This window comes from Haliotis rufescens, unplaced genomic scaffold, assembly GCF_023055435.1.
Source record: "Haliotis rufescens isolate VD_foot unplaced genomic scaffold, xgHalRufe1.0.p SCAF_13, whole genome shotgun sequence".
Lineage (NCBI taxonomy): Eukaryota > Metazoa > Mollusca > Gastropoda > Lepetellida > Haliotidae > Haliotis > Haliotis rufescens.
In genome coordinates, this window is record NW_025963813.1 from 35717727 (window position 1) to 35740926 (window position 23200).

The 23200-nt window shown below is 42.1% G+C and overlaps 2 protein-coding genes across 2 annotated transcripts in view; both read left to right on the plus strand.

The window, feature by feature from the left end:
* Nucleotides 1–84, plus strand: part of LOC125378735 (dynein heavy chain-like protein PF11_0240) — a 1917-nt gene extending 1833 nt beyond the window's left edge. The window contains exon 4 of the mRNA XM_048394690.1: nucleotides 72–84. Coding sequence (XP_048250647.1) covers nucleotides 72–84 — 13 coding nt within the window. The remainder of the gene's footprint in view (nucleotides 1–71) is intronic.
* A 7784-nt stretch (nucleotides 85–7868) lies between these two features.
* LOC124117723 (prostamide/prostaglandin F synthase-like) lies at nucleotides 7869–13907 on the plus strand (the record flags this gene model as incomplete). The annotated part of the gene is made up of 6 exons (XM_046479706.2): nucleotides 7869–8004; nucleotides 9593–9644; nucleotides 10664–10727; nucleotides 12220–12295; nucleotides 12662–12930; nucleotides 13590–13907. Coding segments are annotated over 5 exons (588 nt in total), but the record flags the coding sequence as incomplete, so codon positions are not given.
* Between the last annotated feature and the right edge of the window lie 9293 nt (nucleotides 13908–23200).

Consider the following 23200-nt stretch of genomic DNA (forward strand, 5'->3'; position numbering starts at 1 on the left):
CCCCTCAAGTATACATAGATACTCTCCGTGAGATACCCCAGCTGTGTCTAAAGGAGCTTGTTATGTAACAGGTGTTTGATCTGATGATCCATTAATCCATGTAGACTGGTGTCGTGGCGATATTGACATCGGTAGATTTGTAATACCCTGTGTGTATTAGGTGAGGTGAAATGGAGTTTAACGTCGCGTCCAAGATTATTGCACTTATATAGCGACGTGCATGCACGTGTGTGTGTTTGTGTGGTTGCTTGTACTAGTCCGGACTGATGCCGATTTATAGTGCTAGCACACTGAGATACCATGCCGCAGTTTAACATGAATACCCCACTCAGACACAGTATACTCACTCCGAGCCGACCAGTCCTTGTTTTAGCCCCTTAATGCCGAGCGCCAGACAGGGTAACAACAAGTACCATCTTTTAACGTCTTTTGGTATGACGCGGCTTGGGATCGAACCCCGGACCTTCCGCTCTCCGGGCGGACGCTCTACCATTAGACCACGGAGGCGGTCTGTGTGTATTAAGATCGGGTAGCTGTATACTAGAACTGACAAGTTACTCTCAATGCTGCTAACTTGTGTATATTCGCCTGTTAAATGTGATCATGCTGTGTGAGTTGTACCTTGAATTGCATACTTGAACAAGTAATGCATTGGTTGTTGTTGCCTACTGTTAATAAATCCTTAATCTATCACATTGTTTATCTTTGCCAATGTGTCTTTTTGCATAAGGTCTGTCTATTTATTTATTGTTCGTATTGATGTGAGTGTATGCACGTGAGTTTATTCACGTGAGTGTATTCACTTGAGTGTATTCACGTGAGTGTATTCACTTGAGTGTATTCACGTGGGTGTATTCACTTGAGTGTATTAACGTGGGTGTATTCACTTGAGTGTATTAACGTGGGTGTATTCACTTGAGTGTATTAACGTGGGTGTATTCACTTGAGTGTATTAACGTGGGTGTATTCACTTGAGTGTATTAACGTGGGTGTATTCACTTGAGTGTATTAACGTGGGTGTATTCACTTGAGTGTATTAACGTGGGTGTATGCACGTGAGTTTATTCAAGTGAGTGTATTCACTTGAGTGTATTCACGTGAGTGTATTCACTTGAGTGTATTCACGTGAGTGTATGCACGTGAGTGTATTCAAGTGAGTGTATTCACTTGAGTGTATTCACGTGAGTGTATTCACTTGAGTGTATTCACGTGGGTGTATTCACTTGAGTGTATTCACTTGAGTGTATTCACTTGAGTGTATTCACGTGGGTGTATTAACGTGGGTGTATGCACGTGAGTGTATTCACGTGAGTGTATTCACTTGAGTGTTTTAACGTGAGTGTATTCACTTGAGTGTATTAACGTGGGTGTATGCACGTGAGTGTATTCACGTGAGTGTATTCACTTGAGTTTATTCAAGTGATTGTATTCACTTGAGTGTATTCACGTGAGTGTATTCACGTGAGTGTATTCACGTGAGTGTATTCACGTGGGTGTATTCACTTGAGTGTATTCACGTGAGTGTATTCACTTGAGTGTATTCACGTGGGTGTATTAACGTGGGTGTATGCACGTGAGTGTATTCAAGTGAGTGTATTCACTTGAGTGTTTTAACGTGAGTGTATTCACTTGAGTGTATTAACGTGGGTGTATGCACGTGAGTGTATTCACGTGAGTGTATTCACTTGAGTTTATTCAAGTGAGTGTATTCACTTGAGTGTATTCACGTGAGTGTATTCACTTGAGTGTATTCACGTGAGTGTATTCACTTGAGTGTATTAACGTGGGTGTATTCACTTGAGTGTATTAACGTGGGTGTATTCACTTGAGTGTATTCAAGTGAGTGTATTCACTTGAGTGTATTCACGTGGGTGTATTCACTTGAGTGTATTAACGTGGGTGTATTCACTTGAGTGTATTAACGTGGGTGTATTCACTTGAGTGTATTAACGTTGGTGTATTCACTTGAGTGTATTAACGTGGGTGTATTCACTTGAGTGTATTAACGTGGGTGTATGCACGTGAGTTTATTCAAGTGAGTGTATTCACTTGAGTGTATTCACGTGAGTGTATTCACTTGAGTGTATTGACGTGAGTGTATTCACTTGAGTGTATTCACGTGGGTGTATTCACTTGAGTGTATTAACGTGGGTGTATTCACTTGAGTGTATTAACGTGGGTGTATGCACGTGAGTGTATTCAAGTGAGTGTATTCACTTGAGTGTATTCATGTGAGTGTATTCACTTGAGTGTATTCACGTGAGTGTATTCACTTGAGTGTATTCACGTGGTGTATTCACTTGAGTGTATTCAATGGAGGGTATTCACTTGAGTGTATTCAAGTGAGTGTATTCACTTGAGTGTATTCACGTGAGTGTATTCAAGTGAGTGTATTCAAGTGAGTGTATTCACTTGGGTGTATTAACGTGGGTGTATTCACGTGAGTGTATTAACGTGGGTGTATTAACGTGAGTGTATTCACGTGAGTGTTTTCACTAGAGTGTATTAACGTGAGTGTATTCACTTGAGTGTATTAACGTGGGTGTATGCACGTGAGTGTATTCACGTGAGTGTATTCACTTGAGTGTATTAACGTGAGTGTATTCACTTGAGTGTATTAACGTGGGTGTATGCACGTGAGTGTATTCACGTGAGTGTATTCACTTGAGTGTATTAACGTGAGTGTATTCACTTGAGTGTATTAACGTGAGTGTATTCACTTGCGTGTATTAACGTGGGTGTATGCACGTGAGTGTATTCACGTGAGTGTATTAACGTGAGTGTATTCACTTGAGTGTATTCACGTGAGTGTACTGACGCCCGCTCTTAAATTCAAGTCGGCTATGTTTGTCCTTATGCCCCCATTTCACTACGACTACGAATATCCGAATCACACCGAATAGGACGTGTTTCACGTTCGTAGATAAATATCAATCATTTCTTGAAGTTCTTAAATGAACCTTATTTGATTCCCAAACATTCGTACAGTTCGCGGGAGTTCGTCGATTCGGCGAGAAAGTTTTTGTTTGTCAAAAACTTTCGTGGAAGGGTCCCCGAATTGCAATCTCGTGGCTGTATCGTAATCCATTCGTAATTAATTCTTATGTTCCGTAACAGCTTCGTAATCGATTCTTTTACATTCTTGGCTATTCTTAGCGATTCGTGGCTCCCAAAATGTCTTGTCCTCAACCCGAAAACATCCCGAAACAGCCACGAATGTCCCGAGTCAACTACGAATCGTGTAAGAATTAAGTAACAACATTCGGCATATTCGTAACATAGTCGTAGGCGATTCTTACCATTCGTGCATGATTCGTACATGAATCTTGTAATTCGTACATGTTTCTTAACCCATTCCTGGCATTATTCATATTTTTCAACCTGATTAGCCACGAAAGTTTGCATTATTGGCCGAATCATCACGAATTTCGAAAGTTTCCGATTCGGGGTGATTCGGGATATTCGTGGTCGTAATGAAAGGGGGGCATTATATAAGAGACTAACGGAATTGGGTGGTCAAGGTCGCTGACTTGATTGATCATGTCATCGTATTCCAACTGCGTAGATCGTATTCGTACAGACCGCCGTCATATAGCTGGGATATTGCTGAGTGCAGCTTTAAACAACAAACAAAACAAACAACAAGTCGGCTCCTCTTTAGGCGAGGCAGTACTCTCGTCTACGTACCAGACATAGTCGTTGATTAAGTACCGTGACAATGGCATCCTTGATTACCCAGTAGATCATATCTCACTTACAATGGCCCGATATTCCAGATCCATTATCGTTTCAGATACAAAGGGTTAATTGGGGCTTTGTTTTCAGTGGTCAATTCAAGTTATCGTAGATGATGTCAATGAATTGTAACAATTCGCATTATCGCGTCATTTGTTAATAGTCCAATTGATGTCGACTAAAAGTGGTACTTTTAATGAGAGTCAAATATGATCTAGCGCGTTTTCTACCAGGACAAACAGCTTAAAATTGTCAATACGCCACACGTTACAGCAGAGACCATAAATATTTTATAGTTTCTCTCCCATAAAGCACTATCTCTCCAGGCTGTCTGATAAATGGGCTCGACTTAGCCTTGCCCCAAAGCTGTACTGAAAGATAAGTCCATGGATGTGTAGTAATTCTATCCTCCCAACAGACAAGTCTAGATATGTGGACAATATTCCAGTCTCTTATAGGGACAACTTGTTCTTATAATTAACATAATCTAGAAATTATTATTTAAACTAATACTTATTGCCTTAGAGACTTGTGCAAGTCTAGGCACGACTGTACAACACGATCTTTCAACCCTATCTGATCAATGTACTCAACTGTAAAGCACGATTTATTCGCCCATTGGGCGAGGCTCGAAATCCATGGATAAAATAAAGGAGGTGCGAATGTATGTGTCAGTTTCCGTTTTAGAATTCTCCGCATTCCGACATTTAGATCATCACCTGATATATTACCGGAAGTGTTGGAGCACACGTGACATGTTTGACACAGTAAAGGAGATCTGTGTGGTTACTGTGTGGGTGTGCTTGAAAGCTGGACAGGCGAGTTTGACATTTGTAAACAGTTTCCTCTCGAATAGCGCTGAAACAGTAGAGGTGTCCGCCATGGACGTCTCCAAGATTGCAAAGAACGCTGTCAAAAGCGTTGCATCGAAGGAGGTAAGTTTTGCAGACGACAGGTGACTATAAGACTAGAACTACAATCTTACGTAAGGTGTTAGAATCTAATTGTCACGGTGGTGCAGTTGATATCAGTCAAATACAGGTTAATATGAATAACTTTGGATTGAACAGGTGTCTATTGTTGTATATTAAGGTGTATATTAATCGAACCGCACGTCCAGGTGGTTGTGTTGTGGATATTCTTTTCATCTTGTGATTATTCCCGTAAAGATGCGACCCGTGAAGATGCGACCCGTGAAGATTCCGGGGAAGAATAGGTCTTCAGCAACCCATGCTTGCCGTAAAAGGTGACTATACTTGTTGTAAAAGGCGACTAACCGGATCGGGTGGTCAGGCTCGATGACTTGGTTGATGCATGTCATCGTATCCAATTAGCGTCGATCGATGCTCATGATATTAATCACTGCATGGATTGTCTGGTCCAGACTTGTTTATTTACAGACCTCCGTCATATAGCTGGAATATTGCTGAGTTTGTCGTTAAACAACCAACCAACCAACCGTGAAGATGCGGATTCGAATTGGTCTTCAGCAACCATGCGTGTTGTAAGAGGCTACTGCTCTTGCAGTCATGTTGACTTGGTTGACACATGTCATGGGATCTCAATTGATTGAGGGCTGTGGGGTAGCCTAGTGATTAAAGCGTTCGCTCGTCACGACGAAGTCGTGTTCGATTCCCACATGGGTACAATGCGTGAAGCCCATTTCTGGTGACCCCTGCCGTGATGTTGCTGGAATATTATTAAAATGGAGTAAATCTTTACTCACTCAGTCACTCACTCACCAATTGATAGCTTGGTGCTCATGATGTCAATCACTGTGTTATCTGGTCCAGACTCAATTATTTTCAGACTGCCGACATATTGCCGAGTAGTGAGTACCGCAGTAAACAACAAATAGTAGTAGCTTGTTTGTTGTTATTCCATGGTGCACATGACTTATTACATTTGACCTAAACGTATGTGCATATAGTTGACATGTTTCAAACAATGACAGTGTATGCCACAGAAATTGCATTGATCCGGCGTGAATCATCTTTCCTCTCTTCCCTCTCCCTCCAACCAACCACCACTATCTGCATGATGCAGTGTCCTGGTGCAGCAGCCAATTATTCGGTGTGAGTCCCCACAGAAATGCAAGACATTTCCTCTTTGTTTAGTTTACGGGAATCTGCTCCTAACATTCAGGAGTGTTAACCACAAATCCTCCTAACCAAATAAACATTACTCATAACAGCCCCCAGCTCCCAACGTTTAGCTATGTTGGACATGACTGTCACGACCTTACTAGGGTTAATGTGTGGGTAGTCAAGTGACAACAGGCCTGCATAATACTCTACTGCCCCTTGAAGATCTGAGTAGAGAATAAGAGAGTAAGTCTAGCAGCCTTTTCTGCCACATTAGTGATGTTCACGATTATCGGGTTACAAGAAATTGTTTGCAAGAAAAGATCAAGGACAGAAATGTGCACGACGATAGCATGAAATGTGCCCCATTTCAGCATACATATGTAAGCAACAATGTCGTAAAATGAATGAAGTAAAAGATAAGGTGGACAAGAAATGGGTTTCTCAAAATCTTGAACACTGGAATGTTGTTATTTTCTGGCCACAGTACTGATTTCACATCAACTTGGTCGAGGTATGCGGTAATACTTCCTTAAGGCCACAATAAATTAATTATTAGGTTATTAAATATTTCTGTGGCATCTGTGTAGTACATAACTGTTGATGGATGTTTGGGAGGACAACGTTCATGGTGTCTTTTATCAACAAGAAAGACACTGAGGATTTTCTCCGTCTCAGTCAGCATGGTCCGTGGGAACTTGAAAACCATAAAATGTGAAGCAGGGTGTTTGGTAGTACAGAGGTCTGTGATGAAAATCTAATACTTTATTTGTCCTGTTTGATTTGATTTGCTGTGCACTCTCGTGATGATTGACATGGATATATCCTGAATGTTCCTGATGTGAAGAGTTGTGTCCCTTGGGCACGCCAGGATCCTATAATTGTGGGTTTGAATACCACATTCCCAAATTACAATCTTTGGTTTGTTAGCACAATAGCAACTAAAAGAGTAACCATGGTAACTGTACATTATATCTTGTGTCCCAGTTCACGTTAAAATGTATTAATAATTTAATATATATAACTCATAAATACTTTTATGACTTTGTAGAAGTAACCTTATTCACTTTTTACAAGATCAATAAATAGGAACAGGTTTTAATGCTTCTTTTATATTATTGCATTAAATGCAATCTCAAAGTACCTCTGAATTTAAGAAAACATGTACTTTTATAAAATCACATTTTGAACAATTTAATGATTTTTCCCAATTTGCCTGCCACAGGCACTGAATTAAGAATCATTAAGGGCTTGATATAGCTATACAAAACATGTACCAGTGCAACGTTTTATTGAAAATGCAACCTAATATTTGTGTCTACATGCACCAAGTATATGTAAAAAATTCAGATTTGGGTCTAACCCTTACTTTTGGGGGCGTTGACATTGTCGAAATGTGGGAGCTTCAAGATTATGTACAAATGTTTCAAATTTGGTTTCAAACTGGGTTTTCATGTCAACCATGCATCTGGTGCAAGTTAAATCAAGTTCCTTAAATCGAGTCCTGATAGTTGTGTTGGTTCTTACAGCAAACATTATGTGATAAAGAAGTTATCACACAAAATACCATTTCCTAATACAGGATAATTTCCATCCCCCAAAACTTGTGTGATAACCTCTGTGTATATCCTTGTCCACACACACACACACAACACACTCACAGACACATACACAAAATTCTATTATCACACACAACCCGTAAAGGTCCGGGTTAGAATAGGTCTCCAGCATCCCATGATTGTCCTAAAAGGCGACAAACATGAATGAGCGATCAGGTTCACTGACTTGGTTGATGCATGTCATTTTGTCCCAATTGCATTGATCAATGCTCATGATGTCAATCACTTGACTATCTGGTTCAGACTCGATTATTTACAGACCACCGTTATATAGCTGAAATATTGCCGAGTGCAGTGAGCCCGTAAAACAGAAATTAAAAAATGTGTGGCCTTATGTTTAAACCTGATTTACTGTTGTCAGATGGTGGCAATGGAGACATTCTGGCAGAAAGGCTCATGTGTGGTGACGTTCATGCGGCGCTTTGGATGACCCTTCTGTCGCCTCGGAGCGAGGCAGCTCTCCGCCCTGAAACCTCAGCTGGATGCAAACAACGTCAGGTTGATCGCAATCGGCTTGGAGGAGATAGGGGTGGAGGAGTTTGTGGAAGGGAAGTTTTTCAATGGGGGTGAGGTTTTTATTTACTCATTTCTTTTTCTGTATAAAATCGACATCAGTTCTTGAAATGCTTGAAGCACATAGTGAAACTTTTGACTGCTCGTCTGGGCTGTAAAGTGATAGTGAGATGTAAGTGCTTCAGGGGTTTACAGTTTACATCACAGTAACCATGGTAACATGTTCTTCAAAATGCTAATATACTGATGGAAATTAATAAGGGAACATTTAGTTTTAGAGACAGTAAATTGATATACTTTCATGGGCTCCCAGGCTTGTCCACCAAATACACATTGGAAACAATGCACACAAACACATCTCAACATTTGATTCTGACGTGTTGAATTCGTATCCACACTATTTCAAATGTACTGACAGTAAAGCTTATTTCCCTATATATTTCAGTGTTCCCTTATTTCTTTCCATCAGTATATTTCAGTTGATCATCAAGATATTAGTGGTTTGGAAATAAACCTTAAAAAATCACTCCTTAGGTCACCTGACTGAAACACGTTGCACGTTTTCTGTCCATCTGTCATTAACTTTTACGGTTTCAACACCTTCTTTGAAACCACAGTCTATGAAGCTGAAATGGTTTGAATGATCCATGCTATGGAGTCTAACTCACATAATTCCAATCAAACTAGAATCACAGACGTCTGTATTATATCATAATCCTGGGGCAACAGGGTAGCCTAGTGGTTAAAGCGTTTGCTTGTCATGCTGAAGACCCGAGTTTGATACTCCACATGGGTACAATGTGTGAAGCCCATTTCTGGTGTCCCCTGCCATGATATTGCTGGAATATTGCTTAAAGTGGCGTAAATATCTTACTAACTATCTAACTCTTCATAATCCTGGTGGCCTACAGACCCTTGTGGTTTCATTTGTGGGGAGGGGGGTCTTTTGTGGTCGTCTTTCAGTTGTTGCTACAGGAGCTGTGGTATGTCCTGAATACCTCTCATTCATTCCAGCAGGTAGATGTAAGTTTGTTGTACAGCAACTACAGTGATTATTCAATCTTGTTAAAATCAGATCTTAGTTCTTGCTACCGCTAAACAAAGATCTGAAGACATCCCATTACAGGTCATGTCAGACCGACCTTGCGCGAACTTTTACTGACGAACGGAATGACTAATCAGAAGGCAGCTTTCTCGTGCTAATTTCAAATTGGCGACTACGCTTCGCAACATATTCTGACATATTCTCAATTACAAATTTGAAACCTGAACAAAAAAACATACCAGAATGGCTAATAGATGGTTTAGATTGTATGGATTCAGTCGTTAAACACGTAACTATCGTTCGGAATACCCTGTGTTAAAGTTTTCAAGGTTGTATTATTAGAAATCACATTCTGACTGTCATTTCATGATCTGGTAAGCAACGCTCTGATTGGTCGGATGAAAGGTCGTTCTGACGTGACCCCTAATGGGATGTCTTCAGATCTTTGTTTAGCGGTAGCGAGAACTAAGGTCTGATTTTAATGAGATTGAGTGATTAATCTGTTTGTCAGCCCACATCATCCATTACCTTCGTCAACACCACAGTTTCACCTTGTGTAGAATGAAGACCATGAGTTGTTTATGTTTTTCTGTCAGAACTATATATCGACCTGAAGAAGCAGTGCTACAAGGATCTGGGCTTCCGAAGGTAGGGACTTTGCTGTCGGTGCCAAAACACTTTTGAATCTCCCAGCCCGAATATTGCTCTAAGTATCATTTTCAGTAGAGTTTAGTGTTATCATGTGGACTATTAGAACATAATCTTACAAGACCAAACAGAATTTTAGTAGACTCATGCTTCGGACAAGTGGCTAAAATCACAGTGTGACTTCAGCGTTGTTTGATAGGGGTTCTGTGATCTTGAACTGTATGCTCCCCCAGTGTCTTGCCAAATACAGGGTGGAGCACAAAGGAAACGTTGTATCAATCATGATAACCTACCATTCTCAAACATTTTGTGACCTGTGAAGATCCAGGATAGAATAGGTCTTCAGCATCCCATGCTTGCTGTATAAGGCGACTATGATTGTAGCAAGAGGCAACTGACCAGATCGGGTGGTCAGGCTCGCTGACTTGGTTGATAAATGTCATTGTAGACTAATTGCATAGATTGATGCTCATGATATCAATCACTGGATTGTCTGGTCCAGACACAATTATTTACAGACAATGTTTAATGTGAAATAGTTTAAGATTGGAAGCATTTACAGAATTATTGTTCACAAGTGAGGTGAAGGTGAGGTTAATTTGAGCCACGCTTGACAGTCTTAAGAAATTTGCTAAAAGTGGATAATCAAATATAAGTATCAAACCACCTCAAATGTAGCAGAGGAGGGAATACACCACGTATACACTGAACCCTGATGTATGTCTTTGTGGTGCCATAATGCCTGATTCTGATTGGTCAATGAGAGGTTTCAAATCACCTGACTGAGCATTCATCTCCCAAGTTAAGTTTAGTGCAGTTAAATCTGCAGGTAACCTAGTTTAACGTACATTGAAAACACAGTACATGTATGTCTATATCCTAAATGTCTATCATGTATGTATATCAATGAAAATTATTAATGTCATTTCTTTAATCAATCTATTTGAATTTGTATGTAACTTGGTTTGTGATGAACATTAAAGTCATCTAAATATAGTTTTATCTTTCTTTGTTTTCAGACTCAACTTTTTCAGTCTGTTTCCTGCCATCTTTGCCAAAAAAGCGAGAGATGCGATGTCACAGGTGAGTCCATTGTTCGGACAGTGGCCGCTCCTGATATAACCCTCATTTCTGAGTAGTGTGTCCGGCATGTGTGGCCAAGTCGTCACGGTGCCACAATCAGCTGTGCAGAGTTGCTGTCAGAATGATCATGGGTTTTCAATTGTCCCTGATTGTAATTCTGGTTTTGTCATAAGGAAGATGAACCTAGAGTTAGAGTTGCTCCCCAACAACTTTTGTTGAGTGTGGCGTTAAACAACAAATTTAACTGCTATATCATCAGTGGTGAAATGTTTTATCAGTACTGGGCCTGTGCTTCGTCAGTGAGCAATGAGCATGGTTGCAGATCCCAGTAACTGGTCTGCTGAATACTGGTGTCTACAGTATGCACTGACCGCCTCCGTGGTCTAGTGGTAGAGCGTCCGCCCGGAGAGCGGAAGGTCCGGGGTTCGATGCCCGGCCGCGTCATACCAAAAGACGTTAAAAGATTATACTTGTTGTTACCCTGTCTGGCGCTCGGCATTAAGGGGCTAAAACAAGGACTGGTCGGCTCGGAGTCAGTATACCGTGTCTGAGTGGGGTATTCATGTTAAACTACGGCATGGTATCTCAGTGAGCTAGCACTATAAATCCGCATCAGGATGATACGGGCGGAGAGTGTACGCCAGAGACCCAGCACCGCCAACGTGGCCAAGCTTGGGTTAGCTCTTCAGGCGGAATGACAAGCAATATCAAGGGCCACCATACACAAGTTAATCAACAGAATGCCATCCCGTTGACATGCAAGCATCGCCTAATGGTGGACAAACCAGATATTGCTCTACGCGCCCTAAATGAATTTTTCAGAGATTTGTTGTCATTCAATTCATCAGTTCCTATATTTTTTGTCGGTGTTATATGTCATATAGACCAGCTGTGGTTTATTGTTTGGCCAATATTAACCTGCACAAAAGCATGTGTTGCCAAGGTATATGCAGTTACGTACAGGCAGTGGGTCAGCATTATCCTGGTTATGACTGTCATGATGGATTTAAGAGATGAATTCTGTAGCTCACCTGAACTAAATGTATCTTGCCTGTCATTTCTTGCCCGTAGCGTAACTTGTTCCCTGTATGACATTTGTTTGGAAAGTTTTTTTCCTGTAACTATCGTAACTTTGCGTGGATGATTTGACGAATGTGTAACCACAAATTGGAATCTAAAATTGAAATCAACCTTTACATGTAGGACAGCCACTTTGAAAATATTGATTTCAGCCTAGAAACTGCATCTTTTTCTTTGCACAGTTGCTTCCCTTGGACTTGTCAGTATCTGCTGATTGTTGGTTGATTTCCCAGAATTGCTCCTTTTATGGTTCTTGTCAGCACAGTACCAATTGGCTAACATTTCACCAGTGTGTGAATATATGTGACCATGCAATGTTACTATGGGGTCTTGTCTCTCTTTGGGTTAAGCCGACAAACAGTGATACAACTGAAATACCATTCCTAGTGATGTAAAACTCACCTCATTTTAGGCCAAGACGGACAAGATTGAGGGCAACTTTAAGGGAGATGGCATGCAGAATGGTGGCACCATGGTTGTTGCTAAAGGTATTGTGTTTGTTTGTTCTCAAATTATCTTTCTTATAACCATATGTTTTAAAAATATTACCATTTTAACCATCCTAAGTAAGGCCAGGCCTGTTTGGGATAAATTGGGCCAAGATGCTGAAGGCAGTAAAAGTCAGGGTTGATGGAGGTCAACTTACTAGGAAAATAAATGTTAAGGGAATAAGATTTCAAGAAAAATCAAATATATTTTGTTTTACTTTTTCCCATTAAAAAAAACTGAAACTAGATATGAATCATCATGAACGTCCACAATAACAGGTGCTTGAAATCTCAGAATTTCTGATTTTAGGATTGTTTGTGGAATTAGAAGGAATGTTTTAGGATTTCTTGGATAATACATTTCAGGAGGCAAGGTTCTGCTCAATTTCAAGCAAGATAACCCAGCAGATCACGTAGACCCCAACGAAGTGTTGAAAGCTTTAGGAATCGAGGGCACGGTTGATGTAGAGAAACTGGTGTCGACAGAAGGGGAGGGGACTCAGGTGACCGCGGACGGGGAGGGGGCAAGTGGAGTGACATGCAAGGATGATGTGTGTGAGATGCCTAAGAAGGACAAACCCAAGCCACAAGTACAGTGTAAGGATGATGTCTGCCAGATGAAGTAACAGTAACAGGTAGGGTCCTGTGTTACTGAGTGAACAATGGTTCTGTATTACTTAGCTTACGAGACCCGTGAGTGAGTGAGTATGGTTTTACGCCGCTTTTAGCAATATTACAGCAATATCACGGCTGGGGACACCAGAAATGGGCTTCACACATTGTACCCATGTCGGGAATCGAACCCGGGTCTTTGGCGTGAGGAGCGAACGCTTGAACCACTAGGCTACCCGATGGCCCCTACGAGACCCGTGAAGATCTGGGGTAGAATAGATCTTCAGCAACTCATGCTTGCTGTAAAAGGTGACGAAGCTTGTTGTAAGAGGGGACTAATGGATCGCCTTGCTGACTTGGTTGATGATGCATGTCATTGTATCCCATTTGCATTGATCGATGCTTACTTTATATTAATAAAATGGATCTGTATTGCCTTCCTCGTTTTTCATCTTTATGAACTATTAAAGAACAATTTACAATAGAATTTATGGATGTCAACTTCTTTATTATGATCAACGCAATGTTCCTTATAATAAAGAACCTGACATCCATGAAATTCTCTTCCTTGTGTGTGTCACTTCTAAATGCCATTCAAAGACTTAAGAACAATTTAGTTGATCATAAATTATTTTGAGGCATAAAATGAAGTATGATGTCAAAGTGATGTCTCTACTTTCAGCTGCAGCTGCTACTCTGGCCACTGCCAGTGTTTCCACAGAACCACGTTAGTGATCCAAGACCTGCCACAGACTGGGCACCATGACGTGTACTTGATGAATCTCCGGACCCGAGTATACCGACCTTGGTCATGTGACCTGCCCATCTGGTGGCACTTCTGGGAACTACTATGTATGTTTAAGGGCATTCAGCTGGTGGCTTATTATTATTATCATAATACCTCAAACTTTTATATTTTTATGGTTTTCATTATTTCTTGCTGAAGCTTATCATTGTGTCATCTAGATGGTGACCTTTGTAATAAAGGCATTCTTATATATGTAAATGTCTCTTTGTCATTGCCTGGCTGTTCATGCTATCAACCACTGGTTCACATGGTTGTTCATACTATCAACCACTGGTTCACATGGCTGTTCATGCTATCAACCACTGGTTCACATGGCTGTTCATGCTATCAACAACTGTTCCCTGGCTGTTCATGCTATCAATCACTGGTTCACAGGCTGTTCATGCTATCAATCACTGGTTCACTGGGTGTTCATGCTATCAATCACTGGTTCATATGAGTGTTCATGCTATCAACCACGGGTTCACATGGCTGATCGTGTTATCAGTTACAGGTTTGCCTTCTGTGTGTGCTGTCAGTCAGGCTTCATACTATGACTGCAATAATGCTGACTGCATCATCAAATCTTATTCACTCACTCTCCTAGATATTTGCTTCTATTTTTGGTTAATTTAAAACAAAAAAAGTTGGTGTTTGGGTGTCACCCTGAGAGACCCATGACACATATCCCACAGCCTACTGGTGTGGCAATTGCTGCTTAAGTTATTTAATTTAACCAGAAGTGTAGTGTGTGTGTTTTTCAAGTCGCTGTATGGCTGGAATAATGCTGATGCGACGTTAAATTTTAACTCACTCATTTTTCAAGTCGGGAAGCTGGCCGGGAACGTATGATTTTAAGGCGCTTCAATGTGTATTTATTTCTTGCGGGAAGTGGATAACATATTCCTCAGTCGCTGCAGCAGTGTATGTCTGAGTGGAAATTATTGATTTAGCATCCTCGATTATATAGAGTATCAAATCTCCTTTCTATTATGATAAATACCCAGGACCCATTGGCTACCACAGCTTCGTTTTTGGTCTGATCGAATGTCACTACACAGAAAATAGCCACCAAGTCCAGCGCGTCTGTGCTGTTAGTGATGGAGGGATTGAGACTGTGACGTCACTTCCGGAACGAAGCTGAGGCGGTAAATGGGATCAGGGTATTTGCCGTAATAAAATGGCATAGACGGATCCGGATACTTTTTATCTGAGAAAATTACCCTTTTGAAAATGCTGGATCCGCCCTTGGATGAAGATATGATGCACTGGTTAACGAGGATGACACATGATAATTATATGCCTTATGTATTGTTCAGAGCGGCGCCAAAACCCATACTCACTCACGGACTTCTTAAAAGGGGAAAACAATTACCCCTATCAGTTGTTTAAACAGTTGTTGATCATCTTGATGGCAGACACTAGCAAACAGCATATTCCAACCACACTTCTATTTTCTTCACTGCGTTTATCAATATCAGGGGTTGGAAACAAATGGTGTTTAAATAACCTATTTGACCAGACTATTTTTTTCCGGGCCGTGACATAATGGAATAACGTTGATTGCGGCGTAAAACAACACCCACTCGCCAATCGTTTGAGTGACAGCTCGACGTGTTGGCTATAGCGCTGACGGTTCACCAAGTTAATCATCGAAGTGATACGATCATGTTTCTAAACTTCTCAGCACCATACTCCTGCTCGTTGATTTAACCAAAGTGGTAAACGTCTGAGAACTGCATTACTTCGGGCATTCCTGCCATTTTTTTATTATTAAAGCTGAAACGCCGTGATATAACTGGAACGCTGTTCAAAGCAGCGTTGAATCCAACTCGCTCGCTTTACACTCACTGCATCTGAGACCCGTGAAGATTCCGTACTTGCCGTAAAAGGCGACTATGCTTGTCGTAAAAGGCGACTAACGGGATCGGGTGGTCAGGCTCGCTGACTTGGTTGATACATGTCATCGATCCCAATTGCGTGGGTCGATGCTCATGATGTCAATCACTGGATTGTCTGGTCGAGACTCGATTATTTTACAGACCGCCGTCATATAGCTGGAATATTGCTGAGTGCGGCGTTAAACAACAAACAAACAAACACTGCATCTGAAAGCCCAACTCGCAGGCAAAACTGTCACGTCTCCTTGTCATGTGAGGTTATCCATGGTTGCCAGAAAAAAAACACTTTCCAAACCGTGCCGGTGAAATTGACGGATTGTCCCGATAATTGGATTTTGGATATACAGTAAACTACGTTTATAATGAACACACTTATAAAGAACTGACGGATATGACGAATTTATTCTTTAGTCTCGGCCATTTGCTGTAAATATGCTGTACATATGCTAATAACGAACTATGGTTATGACGAACTAAAATTAGTGATCCATTTGGGTTCGCTATAACCGTAGTTACTCATTTGTGGATCGTCAAGACTTTGTTCAACATAATGTTCTTACCAAATATGTACCAGCGCCAAAGTTGGTCTGCATGTTTGAGCTGCCTCAGATATTCTCTTTCTCATGTCAAGGAAGTGTCACTTGGGCAAATGATTCAAAACTGAAAAAAATTACACTCAGACACGTGCCTGACTAAACGTAGCAATGAACCAGTCAATCCCTCCACCGCAACATTCTAAAAATAGACATTATACTTGTCCAATAAGATTCCCGCCATAGGAACTGCGCATGTATAATTCTGCTATCCGTTCATGACACAATTTACTCACGGTGAAATACTGCACCTGTGTAAATTTACATTTGCACAACCTCCCGATCCGATGCACATATTATCCTGGTGCATATGTGCACACGTTTGCACTTGCGTTCGCATGACAAACTCACACGTGTGTATAATTGACATACGTATGTATATTTGAAAAGGCGACTATGCTTGTCGCTAAAGGCGACTAACGGGATCGGGTTGTCAGGCTCGCTGACTTGGTTGATGCATGTCATCGATCCCAAATGCGTGGATCGATGCTCATGATATTAATCACTGGATTGTCTGGTCCAGGCTCGATTATTTACAGACCGCCGTCATATAGCTGGAATATTGCTGAGTGCGGCGTTAAACAACAAACAAACAAACAAACAAAATGTATGGCTATGCAAACCTGCGAATGGGATCAGGGCATTGCAGTCTGGACTCAAGGGACGACTATTTGACACAAACCCAAGGGACCCTTGGTCCCCAGCAACCTATGCCTTTCGTACGAGGCGATTACATGGATCAGGAGTGTGTGTTATCACATATGTACACCACACAGTCAGAGTCGTTCAAAAGAGCTGCTCAAGCGACGTATGCTTATGTGTAATATGTAAACAAACAAATCGTGACAATATTACGTCTGCGTCACTGGCATCGTGTCTCAGTAGCCAGCGACACGTGGCACGCATCTCCTTGTTGCCAGACAAGCGTTGTGCTGGAGGAAAAAACAAACCACTTTTTGATGTAAGATAATGTAACAACAAATACTTATAGTTCATTTGACGTGATTATATTTTCCTTTCCGCCTAGAATTTAAAGAATCGGAACTGCATATATTTCCGCCATTGTGTGTTGAGGCGTGTTGAGCAAATTGTCCTTGAGCTCGTGGCGTGTCAGCGTAAAGTCTCCATCCCGCAGTCTCTGCGCACGGGAGACGTGTAGGAAAGATTGATTGCCTTCAGTTAGTAACGTGATGTTAATCACTGGATTGTCTGGTTCAGACATTCGCGTACCCACATGATGCAGTTCGAATAATGCGACGTTAAACAACAAACAAACAACTTTCTAGCAAACCCGTCAAGTTTTGGTATGGCGCGGCTGGGGATCGAACCCCGGGCCTTCCGCTCTCCAGGCGGATGCTCTACCATTAGACCACGGAGGCGGTCCGTTCAAAATTGAAACGACAGCTGTCAAAAAAGTTACAACAAACCAATATCGCAATTTTGCGTGCCTGTTATATGCGTTTAAAATCTCACACGGAGTATCCAGAATAGTACGAACATTAGGGCCCAATGTGTCTTGTAAATTTGGAAGTCTCTAACAGCGCTTAACTTCAGATGCAATATTTGTGGAAATTGGCCATATTGGAAGCGTGCTATCGCACATGTTTTAAAAAAACCCGGTAAGGACGATCAATCAATTTGTCAATTTAATTCAGGCCCTTGGCCTTAAAGGTATTTTATTTTACCGTTTAAAGACCATGGGCTAAATAACGAGGGGTCTTAAGAGCGTGCAGCCCTAGTAGGTATCAAACACCGTGTCTTGACAAACCGAAACTTCACTGTGTACCCAGGTTTCAACTTGACAAAACGCATCCTCCACGTTGGACATCACAACTGTACTATTCTATTGATAAATGCTAGTGTTAAATAAAATCTGTGATAAATCTAGTTGTTTTACTGTCCTTCGACGACAGGTTTTTATGGTCTAAATATATGTATTTTGAATATAGTACTTTTTCTCGTCACGATATGGCTGAAATAATGCCGATGTGACGTTAAATTTTAACTCACTCACTCACTCACTATTGATAAATTCCCTGGACACCTTTGCCACCAAAGCTTCGTTTCGGGAGTGACGTCACCATTTCCACCATACCCACTGAACACAACCTACTTGACCTTGAACTTGAAATCAACGGCCAATCAAAACAACTCTTCTTAACGAGAGTTCGGCGTAGGTCTAATTTTAAACTTTTTCGTAAGACGAAACAAAGATATTTTTAATTGAATCAAAATGCTCTCGTTTTTTTTTGGCTAGTGGAAGGGAAATGTTCTGTCCAGCGTTCCAAGTTTGAGACGTGCGTCTATTTTAATCGTCGTGTCATTCGAACCGAAATGAAAACGAGGTTAAGGTGTGTCAAAGGATCCAGGGTATTTAACTTTATAACATGGATATGTAATACACTGGACTATCGAGGATGAAGTAACCGGTGTAGCTGGCGCAAATCAATCCCCTGAACAATCACTCGAGTGCTGTGAGCCTCGTCTCAGGCCGCTTCCTTCTGCAAGGCCCAAAACAGTCACTCAAGGCTAAAATCTCTCCCTGTTGGGCTCAAATCAATCTATACTATTTGATCGGAGGATATTGTAATTGAACACTGTATGCTCTGTACATGACATGCACAAGTGTAACATCACCACACTTCTGTCACGCTTACTCATTACCTGGTGACGCATTTTACGACAAGCATAGTCGCCTTTTACGGCAAGCCTGGGTTGCTGAAGACCTATCCTACCCTGGAATCTTCACGGGTCCTGGGCAAGTTAAGCAGGCATGCAGTTGAAGCCCTGGGGGAACTCCTTTTAGTTGCGTTTTGGTGACAGTTAAAATGATAGAAAACGTGGTTATGTCATCGAATGTAAACGTGTCTATTGTCACACGATGGTGTCTGCCGCCCAAACAAAACCATCCACATGCGAGACATGATTCATGTGCAACTATTGCACACACGGGTTTAAATGCTTAGGCAGCAGAAACGTGTGCATGGTCAGTTTGGAGACGTCGTGAGACCCCGAAGTGCTGTTGAATGTGGACGGGCGATTGCATGGCTTCAGGATGGTGTAGACATGAGAGAGGTCGCAAGACGCCTTTAGAGGTCGCCATCTGTGATTCATCGTCTATGGGAACGTTTTCGGGCAACAGGAATAGTACAGGACCGATAACAGAAGAGACACAAGCACACGAGGAACATAAGAGGCACAAGCACACGAGGAACAGAAAAGACACAAGCACACGAGGAACAGGAGACACAAGCACACGGTAAACAGTAGAGACATAAGCACGCAAGGAACCTGAGAAGTGGCACAAGCACACGGGGAACAGAAGAGACACAAGCACACGAGGAACATAAGAGGCACAAGCACACGGGGAACAGAAGAGACACAAGCACACGAGGAACATAAGAGGCACAAGCACACGGGGAACAGAAGAGACACAAGCACACGAGAAACATAAGAGGCACAAGCACACGGGGAACAGAAGAGACACAAGCACACGGGGAACAGAAGAGACACAAGCACACGGGGAACAGAAGAGGCACAAGCACACGAGGAACAGGAGACACAAGCACACGGTAAACAGTAGAGACATAAGCACGCAAGGAACCTGAGAAGTGGCACAAGCACACGGGGAACAGAAGAGACACAAGCACACGAGGAACATAAGAGGCACAAGCACACGGGGAACAGAAGAGACACAAGCACACGAGGAACATAAGAGGCACAAGCACACGGGGAACAGAAGAGACACAAGCACACGGGGAACAGAAGAGACACAAGCACACGGGGAACAGAAGAGGCACAAGCACACGGGGAACAGAAGAGACACAAGCACACGGTAAACAGAAGAGGCACAAGCACACGGTAAACAGAAGAGGCACAAGCACACGGTAAACAGAAGAGGCACAAGCACACGGTAAACAGAAGAGGCACAAGCACACGGTAAACAGAAGAGGCACAAGCACACGGTAAACAGAAGAGGCACAAGCACACGGTAAACAGAAGAGACACCATGAACATGAGACACGGTGAACACAAGAACATATAGAGACACAATCAACAGGAGACACGGGGAACACCAGAACATATAGAGACACAATCAACAGGAGACACGGGGAACACCAGAACATATAGAGACACAATCAACAGGAGACACGGGGAACACAAGAACATATAGAGACAACACAATCAACATGAGACACGGGGAACACAAGAACATATAGAGACACAATCAACAGGAGACACGGGGAACACCAGAACATATAGAGACACAATCAACAGGAGACACGGGGAACACAAGAACATATAGAGACACAATCAACAGGAGACACGGGGAACACAAGAACATATAGAGACACAATCAACAGGAGACACGGGGAACACCAGAACATATAGAGACACAATCAACAGGAGACACGGGGAACACAAGAACATATAGAGACACAATCAACAGGAGACTACGGGAACACAAGAACATATAGAGGCAACACAATCAACAGGAGACACGGGGAACACAAAAACATATAGAGACAACACAATCAACATGAGACCTCGGGAACACAAGAACATATAGAGACATAGTCAACATGAGACACGGGGAACACAAGAACATATAGAGACAACACAATCAACAGGAGACACGGGGAACACCAGAACATATAGAGACACAATCAACAGGAGACACGGGGAACACCAGAACATATAGAGACACAATCAACATGAGACACGGGGAACACAAGAACATATAGAGACAACACAATCAACAGGAGACACGGGGAACACCAGAACATATAGAGACACAATCAACAGGAGACACGGGGAACACCAGAACATATAGAGACACAATCAACAGGAGACACGGGGAACACAAGAACATATAGAGACACAATCAACAGGAGACACGGTGAACACCAGAACATATAGAGACAACACAATCAACATGAGACCTCGGGAACACAAGAACATATAGAGACATAGTCAACAGGAGACACGGGGAACACAAGAACATATAGAGACACAATCAACAGGAGACACGGGGAACACAAGAATATATAGAGACACAATCAACAGGAGACACGGGGAACACAAGAACATATAGAGACACAATCAACAGGAGACACGGGGAACACCAGAACATATACAGACACAATCAACATGAGACACGGTGAACACCAGAACATATAGAGACACAATCAACAGGAGACACGGGGAACACAAGAACATATAGAGACACAATCAACAGGAGACACGGGGAACACCAGAACATATAGAGACACAATCAACAGGAGACACGGGGAACACAAGAACATATAGAGACACAATCAACATGAGACACGGGGAACACAAGAACATATAGAGACACAATCAACAGGAGACACGGGGAACACAAGAACATATAGAGACACAATCAACAGGAGACACGGGGAACACCAGAACATATAGAGACACAATCAACAGGAGACAGGGGGAAAACAAGAACATATAGAGGCAGTCAACATGAGACATGGGGAACACAAGAACATATAGAGACACAATCAACAGGAGACAGGGGGAACACAAGAACATATAGAGACACAGTCAACATGAGACTTGGGGAACACCAGAACATATAGAGACACAATCAACAGGAGACACGGGGAACACCAGAACATATAGAGACATAGTCAACATGAGACTTGGGGAACACCAGAACATATAGAGACACAATCAACAGGAGACTTGGGGAACACCAGAACATATAGAGACACAATCAACAGGAGACTTGGGGAACACCAGAACATATAGAGACACAATCAACAGGAGACACGGGGAACACCAGAACATATAGAGACAACACAATCAACAGGAGACACGGGGAACACCAGAACATATAGAGACACAATCAACAGGAGACACGGGGAACACAAGAACATATAGAGACACAATCAACAGGAGACACGGGGAACACCAGAACATATAGAGACACAATCAACAGGAGACACGGGGAACACCAGAACATATAGAGACACAATCAACAGGAGACACGGGGAAAACAAGAACATATAGAGACACAATCAACAGGAGACAGGGGGAAAACAAGAACATATAGAGACACAATCAACAGGAGACAGGGGGAAAACAAGAACATATAGAGACACAATCAACAGGAGACAGGGGGAAAACAAGAACATATAGAGGCAGTCAACATGAGACATGGGGAACACAAGAATATATAGAGAGAACACAATCAACAGGAGACACGGTGAACACAAGAACATATAGAGACACAATCAACAGGAGACACGGGGAACACAAGAATATATAAAGACACAATCAACATGAGACACGGGGAACACAAGAACATATAGAGACAACACAATCAACAGGAGACACGGGGAACACCAGAACATATAGAGACACAATCAACAGGAGACACGGGGAACACCAGAACATATAGAGACACAATCAACAGGAGACACGGGGAACACCAGAACATATAGAGACACAATCAACAGGAGACACGGGGAACACCAGAACATATAGAGACAACATAATCAACAGGAGACACGGGGGACACAAGAACATATAGAGACACAATCAACATGAGACACGGGGAACACAAGAACATATAGAGACACAATCAACAGGAGACACGGGGAACACAAGAACATATAGAGACACAATCAACAGGAGACACGGGGAACACCAGAACATATAGAGACAACATAATCAACAGGAGACACGGGGAACACAAGAACATATAGAGACACAATCAACAGGAGACACGGGGAACACAAGAACATATAGAGACACAATCAACAGGAGACACGGGGAACACCAGAACATATAGAGACACAATCAACAGGAGACACGGGGAACACCAGAACATATAGAGACACAATCAACAGGAGACAGGGGGAAAACAAGAACATATAGAGGCAGTCAACATGAGACACGGGGAACACAGGAACATAGAGACAATCAACATGAGACACGGGGAACACAAGAACATAGAGACAATCAACTTAAGACACGG